This window comes from Oncorhynchus masou, unplaced genomic scaffold (assembly GCF_036934945.1).
Source record: "Oncorhynchus masou masou isolate Uvic2021 unplaced genomic scaffold, UVic_Omas_1.1 unplaced_scaffold_2632, whole genome shotgun sequence".
NCBI classification, from domain to species: domain Eukaryota; kingdom Metazoa; phylum Chordata; class Actinopteri; order Salmoniformes; family Salmonidae; genus Oncorhynchus; species Oncorhynchus masou.
Window position 1 is genome coordinate 49,806 of NW_027009068.1, and position 7,062 is coordinate 56,867.

At 49.4% G+C, this 7,062-nt stretch overlaps 1 protein-coding gene across 1 annotated transcript in view; it reads left to right on the forward strand.

Annotated features, from left to right (window-relative positions):
- The window catches only part of LOC135533733 (patatin-like phospholipase domain-containing protein 2), a 33,228-nt gene extending 26,397 nt beyond the window's left edge, over positions 1 to 6,831 (forward strand). The window contains exons 4-7 of the mRNA XM_064960996.1: positions 798 to 1,007; positions 4,028 to 4,088; positions 5,125 to 5,349; positions 6,626 to 6,831. Of these exons, the coding sequence (XP_064817068.1) occupies positions 798 to 1,007; positions 4,028 to 4,088; positions 5,125 to 5,349; positions 6,626 to 6,762 (633 nt within the window). The 3' untranslated portion in view covers positions 6,763 to 6,831. The remainder of the gene's footprint in view (positions 1 to 797; positions 1,008 to 4,027; positions 4,089 to 5,124; positions 5,350 to 6,625) is intronic.
- The last annotated feature ends 231 nt before the right edge of the window (positions 6,832 to 7,062 follow it).

Below are 7,062 nucleotides of genomic sequence, written 5' to 3' on the forward strand. Positions count from 1 at the left end.
TCCTCCAAACATAACGATGGTCATTATGGCCAAACAGTTCTATTTTTGTTTCATCAGAGCAGAGGACATTTCTCCAAAAACTACGATCTTTGTCCCCATGTGCAGTTGCAAACCAGTCTGGCTTTTTTATGGTGGTTTTGGAGCAGTGGCTTCTTTGTTGTTCTTCCTTGCTGAGCGGCCTTTCAGGTTATGTTGATATAGGACTCGTTTTACTGTGGATATAGATACTTTTGTACCTGTTTCCTCCAGCATCTTCACAGGGTCCTTTGCTGATGTTCTGGGATTGTTTGCACTTTTCGCACCAAAGTACAGAACGCGTCTCCTTCCTTAGCGGTATGACGGCTGCGTGGTCCCATGGTGTTTATACTTGCGTACTATTGTTTGTACAGATGAACGTGGTACCTTCAGGCATTTGGAAATTGCTCCCAAAGATGAACCAGACTTGTGGAGGTCTACAATTATTTTCCTGAGTTCTTGGCTGATTTCTTTTGAGTTTCCCATGATGTCAAGCAAAGAGGCACTGAGTTTGAAGGTAGGCCTTGAAATACATCCACAGGTACACCTCCAATTGACTCAAATGATGTCAATTAGCCTATAAGAAGCTTCTAAAGCCATGACATCATTTTCTGGAATTGTCTGAGCTGTTTAAAGGGACAGTCAACTTAGTGTATGTAAACTTCTGACCCACTGGAATTGCAGAGTGTCCCTCCATGTAGCAACGTTTTAACTGACTCAAAATGGTTTCTACTTTAGTTTAGTATCTCTTTGCCTGACTCTCCCTCCCTCCCTCCCTCCAGCGTTACGTGGATGGTGGTATCAGTGACAATCTGCCTCAGTATGAGCTGAAGAACACCATCACTGTGTCTCCATTCTCTGGAGAGAGTGACATCTGCCCTAGAGACCGATCCACCAACATGCATGAACTACGATTCACCAACACCTCCATCCAGTTTACACTCACCAACCTCTACAGAGTGTCCAGAGCTCTGTTTCCTCCTGAGCCACAGGTACACACACACACACACACACACACACACACACACACACACACACACACACACACACACACACACACACACACACACACACACACACACACACACACACACACACACACACACACACACACAGACAGACCTCCACAGAGTGTCCAGATCTCTGTTTCCCCTGTCGAGGAAATTTCCTGTATTTACCAAATCATGAGAGCAAACCACACACAAGTCAGAGTTATCATAAAGTCCATCTTTAATTATATGAGCTCCATCACAACCCTGTGACTCTCAGATCAATTCAGTGTCTATAAATGAATATAGCATATATCAAATCCTCCCAAACTTGACAAGATCACAGAGACACATTGACAGGCACACAGACATTGTGGAGCCAAGAGATCCACGCTTGACCTCTCCCCTCTCTCCGGCCCAAGTAACTTAGTCCTGACAGAGAACAGATAACTGCAAACCCGGCCACAGTATTATACAACAATGACATTCTGATAAGAAGTAACTTACAAACATATGATGAAGACTAAAACATCTTACCGATGTTACCAACCAATCCTGATTATTCCACAACACCCCCTGAGCCACAGGTACACACACACACACACACAGACAGACACATAATATATGTATTCACATAATGTACTAATGATATGATAATATATGTATTTACATAATGTAATAGTAATAAGACAATATGCTAATTTACATAATGTAATACTACTAATAATAATAATATTGTTACGGTTTTCGTCTGGTGAAGGAGAAGCGGACCAAAATGCAGCGTGGTGGTTATTCATGTTCTTTAATAAAAGGAACTAGACATGAAATAACTAAACAAAACAATGAACGAACGTGAAAACCTAAACAGCCTATCTGGTGACAACAAGCACAGAGACAGGAACAATCACACACGAAATACTCAAAGAATATGGCTGCCTAAATATGGTTCCCAATCAGAGACAACGATAAACACCTGCCTCTGACTGAGAACCACTCCAGACAGCCATAGACTATGCTAGATACCCCTACTAAGCCACACACCCAATACCTAACAAAACCCCAAGACAAAACACACCACAATAAACCCATGTCACACCCTGGCCTGACCAAATAAATGAAGACAAACACAATATACTTCGACCAGGGCGTGACAGAACCCCCCCCTAAGGTGCGGACTCCCGGACGCATATCAAAACAATAGGGGAGGGTCCGGGTGGGCATCTGTCCACGGTGGCGGCTCCGGCACGGGACGTGGACCCCACTCTATCAATGTCTTAGTCCCTCCTCCTCGCGTCCTAGGATAGTCCACCCTCGCCGCCGACCATGGCCTAGTAGTCCTCACCCAGAACCCCACTGGACTGAGGGGCAGCTCGGGACTGAGGGGCAGCTCGGGACTGAGGGGTAGCTCGGGACTGAGGGGTAGCTCGGGACTGAGGGGAAGCTCGGGACTGAGGGAAGCTCGGGACTGAGGGGAAGCTTGGCACTGAGAGGAAGCCCAGCACTGAGAGGAAGCTCAGCACTGAGAGGAAGCTCAGGCAGGTAGTTGGATCCGGCAGATCCTGGCTGGCTGGCGGTTCTGGCAGATCCTGGCTGACTGGCGGATCTGGAAGAGTCTGGATGACTGGCGGATCTGGAAGAGTCTGGCTGACTGGCAGATCTGGAAGAGTCTGGCTGACTGGCAGACCTGGAAGAGTCTGGCTGACTGGCAGATCTGGAAGAGTCTGGCTGACTGGCGGATCCTGGCTGACTGGCAGATCTGGAATAGTCTGGCTGACTGGCGGATCTGGAAGAGTCTGGCTGACTGGCGGATCTGGAAGAGTCTGGCTGACTGGCGGATCCTGGCAGACTGACGGATCTGGCTGCTCCATGCTGACTGGCGGCTCTGGCTGCTCCATACAGACTGCCAGCTCTGGCAGCTCCTTGCAGACTGGCAGCTCCTCACAGACTGGCAGCTCCTCGCAGACTGGCAGCTCCTTGTAGACTGGCAGCTCCTTGCAGACTGGCAGGTCCTTGCAGACTGGCAACTCTAGCTGCTCCATGCAGACCGACAGCTCTGGCTGCTCCATGCAGACCGGCAGCTCTGGCTGCTCCATGCAGACTGGCAGCTCTGGCTGCTCCATGCAGACTGGCAGCTCTGGCTGCTCCATGCAGACTGGCAGCTCTACCATGACCAACCAGCTGCTCCATGCTCCATGCAGGCTGGCAGCTCTGGCTGCGCTGAACAGGCAGGAGACTCCAGCAGCGCTGTAGAGGAGGAAGGCTCTGGCAGCGCTAAACAGGCGGGAGACTCCAGCAGCGCAGGAGAGGAGGAAGGCTCGGGCAGCGCTGGAGAGGCGAGGCGCACTGTAGGCCTGATGCGTGGTGCTGGCACTGGTGGTACTGGGCCGAGGACACGCACAGGAAGCCTGGTGCGGGGAGCTGCCATCGGAGGGCTGGTGTGTGGAGGTGGCACAGGATGGGCTAGACCGTGAAGGCGTACTGGAGATCTTAAGAGCAGGGCTGGCACAGGACGTGCAAGGCTCGGGAGGTGCACAGGAGGCCTGGTGCGTGAGGCTGGCACCAACTTCACCAGCCGACTAACACGCACCTCAGGACGAGTGTTGGAGCGCTGACCCAGGTGCCATCAAGTCCCTGACACGCTCTGTCGGGTGAATTCCATGCTTAAAACACCAACACAGCAACTCCCTCATTTCTCTCTCCTCCAATCTCCCCATCAACTCCTTCACAGTCTCTCATATTTACATAATGTAATAATATGCTAATTTACCTTAATGTAATAATATGATAATATATGCCATTCAGCAGCCATTTTCATCCAAAGCGACAGTACATTGTGTGTTTGTTTTAGTATGTGTGGTGTGATCTGTGCATGAATTGAAACCACGAGATTGGCATTGCTACCACCACACATTCTTACCAACCCGAGCCACACAGGACATTACGTACTGTTATTTACAAGGTGTCCGACGGAGACAGACTCTCTGAATGAGGATATTTGCTGTGTCTGTGTTTCTTTGTGTCAGGTTATGAAGACCATGTGTAAACAGGGATATAAAGATGCCCTTCACTTCCTGAAGAAGAACGGTAAGAGACCTTTCTTAGGCTTTGTATTTAATGCTTTAGTATAGAGCGTTTACTATACATTACAGTCTGTCTGTGATATTACACCAACCAGACAGACTGATGACCAACCAGGCAGACCGATGACCAACCAGACAGACCGATGATAATCCAAACAGACCGACAACCAACCAGACAGACTGCTGACCAACCAGACAGACCGATGACCAACCAGACAGACCGATGACCAACCAGACAGACTGATGATAATCCAAACAGACCGACAACCAACCAGACAGACTGCTGACCAACCAGACAGACCGATGACCAACCAGACAGACCGATGACCAACCAGAGAGACCCACGACCAACCAGACAGACCCACGACCAACCAGACAGAACGATGACCAACCAGACAGACCGATGACCAACCAGAGAGACCCACGACCAACCAGACAGACTGATGACCAACCAGACAGACCGATGACCAACCAGACAGACCGATGACCAACCAGACAGACCGATGACCAACCAGAGAGACCGATGACCAACCAGACAGACCGATGACCAACCAGAGAGACCGATGACCAACCAGACAGACCGATGACCAACCAGACAGACCGATGACCAACCAGACAGACCGATGACCAACCAGACAGACTGATGACCAACCAGAGAGACCGATGACCAACCAGACAGACCGATGACCAACCAGACAGACCGATGACCAACCAGACAGACCGATGACCAACCAGACAGACCGATGACCAACCAGACAGACCCGATGACCAACCAGAGAGACCAGATGACCAACCAGACAGACCGATGACCAACCAGACAGACCGATGACCAACCAGACAGACTGATGACCAACCAGACAGACCGATGACCAACCAGACAGACTGACGACCAACCAGACAGACCGATGACCAACCAGACAGACCGATGACCAACCAGACAGACCCACGACCAACCAGACAGACCGATGACCAACCAGACAGACCGATGACCAACCAGAGAGACTGCAGGTTCTTAACTGTGTTGTTTGTTGATGTTTCAGGACTACTGAATCATCCAGGACCCCACAGACCTCTGATAGCTGACGGTGAGGATGACGAAGATGACATCATGAACGAGGATGATGATGATGAGGAAGAGCATGAGGAGCATCATGTAGAGAACGAGATCAGACCCAGCGAGGATGGGGTAGTGGTAAACCCCTCCCAATCCAAATCCACCATTGAGGATCACATCTTTGAACATCTGCCACCCAGACTACACAAAGGTAAGACTAAAGAACAGCAAGTTAATCCCAGTGAGCAGAATTGGTTGAAAAGATGTCAACGAGACTGGACTTGAGAAAGGCCTTGTAAGTAAGCCTTGTCTGAGCCAGAACGGCCCATGGGGCAGGAGTCTATCTCCTGGTTCTGTACAGAGGCAGCTTGATGTACTAGGACACCCCCTGGACAGGACACTAGTCTATCTCCTGGTTCTGTAGAGAGACAGCTTGATGTACAGGACACTAGTCTATCTCCTGTTTCTGTAGAGAGACAGCTTGATGGACAGGACACTAGTCTATCTCCTGTTTCTGTAGAGAGACAGCTTGATGTACCAGGACACCCCCTGGACAGGACACTAGTCTATCTCCTGGTTCTGTAGAGAGGCAGCTTGATGTACTAGGACACCCCCTGGACAGGACACTAGTCTATCTCCTGTTTCTGTAGAGAGACAGCTTGATGGACAGGACACTAGTCTATCTCCTGGTTCTGTAGAGAGACAGCTTGATGTACAGGACACTAGTCTATCTCCTGGTTCTGTAGAGAGACAGCTTGATGGACAGGACACTAGTCTATCTCCTGTTTCTGTAGTGAGACAGCTTGATGTGCAGGACACCCCCTGGACAGGACACTGGTCTATCTCCTGTTTCTGTAGTGAGACAGCAGATGTTTAAGTAGAAAGGCCTTGTGCTGAACAACTATATCCCCATGTAGCTCCAACGGATCCAGTGTGTAGTTCTGCTGACCTTTGGTACAGTGTGTTCTGCCCTGTATTCAAGAAATGTTTGAGTGAGGGAGTGTCTATCTTCTCTCTGCTGCTCTCTGTAGGCAGAGTAAAGAACAGCACCTGCTAAATAAAAGCTATGTATTGTTCCCCATGCCTCCCACTGTATCTCCCTCTGTCGCTCTCTCTTCTTCTCTCAGTATCTCCCCCTGTCACTCTCTCTTCTTCTCTCAGTATCTCCCCCTGTCACTCTCTTCTTCTCTCAGTATCTCTCTCTGTCACTCTCTCTTCTTCTCTCTGTATCTCCCTCTGTCACTCACTCTTCTTCTCTCTGTATCTCCCTCTGTAGCTCTCTCTTCTTGTCTCTGTAGTTCTCTAATCTTCTCTCTGTAACTCTCATGTATTAAGGTAATGTTTTCAGTGAGTGAATTGTTCTCTATCCTCTCTCTGTAACTCATGTATTTAGGTAATGTATTTAGTCAATGATGTGTTCTCTCTGTCACTCTCTCCCTGTCACTCTCTCTCTCTGTCACTCTCTCTCTCTCTGTCTCTCTCTGTAGCTCTGGTTGAAGCCTGCAAGGAGAGATACAGTCTGGTCCAGTCGCTAAGCAACCTGCTGCCAGTCAGGATGGTGACGGCTATGATGCTTCCCTATACCCTTCCCTTGGAGTCTGCTCTGTCTATGACTGTTAGGTAGGACTAGACCCTATACCCTTCCCCTGGAGTCTGCTCTGTCCATGACTGTTAGGTAAGACTAGACCCTATACCCTTCCCCTGGAGTCTACTCTGTCTATGACTGTTAGGTAGGACTAGACCCAATACCCTTCCCCTGGAGTCTGCTCTGTCCATGACTGTTAGGTAAGACTAGACCCTATACCCTTCCCCTGGAGTCTACTCTGTCTATGACTGTTAGGTAGGACTAGACCCTAAACTCTCCCCTTGGAGTCTGCTCTGTCCATGACTGTTAGGTAAGACTAGACCCTATACCCTTCCCCTG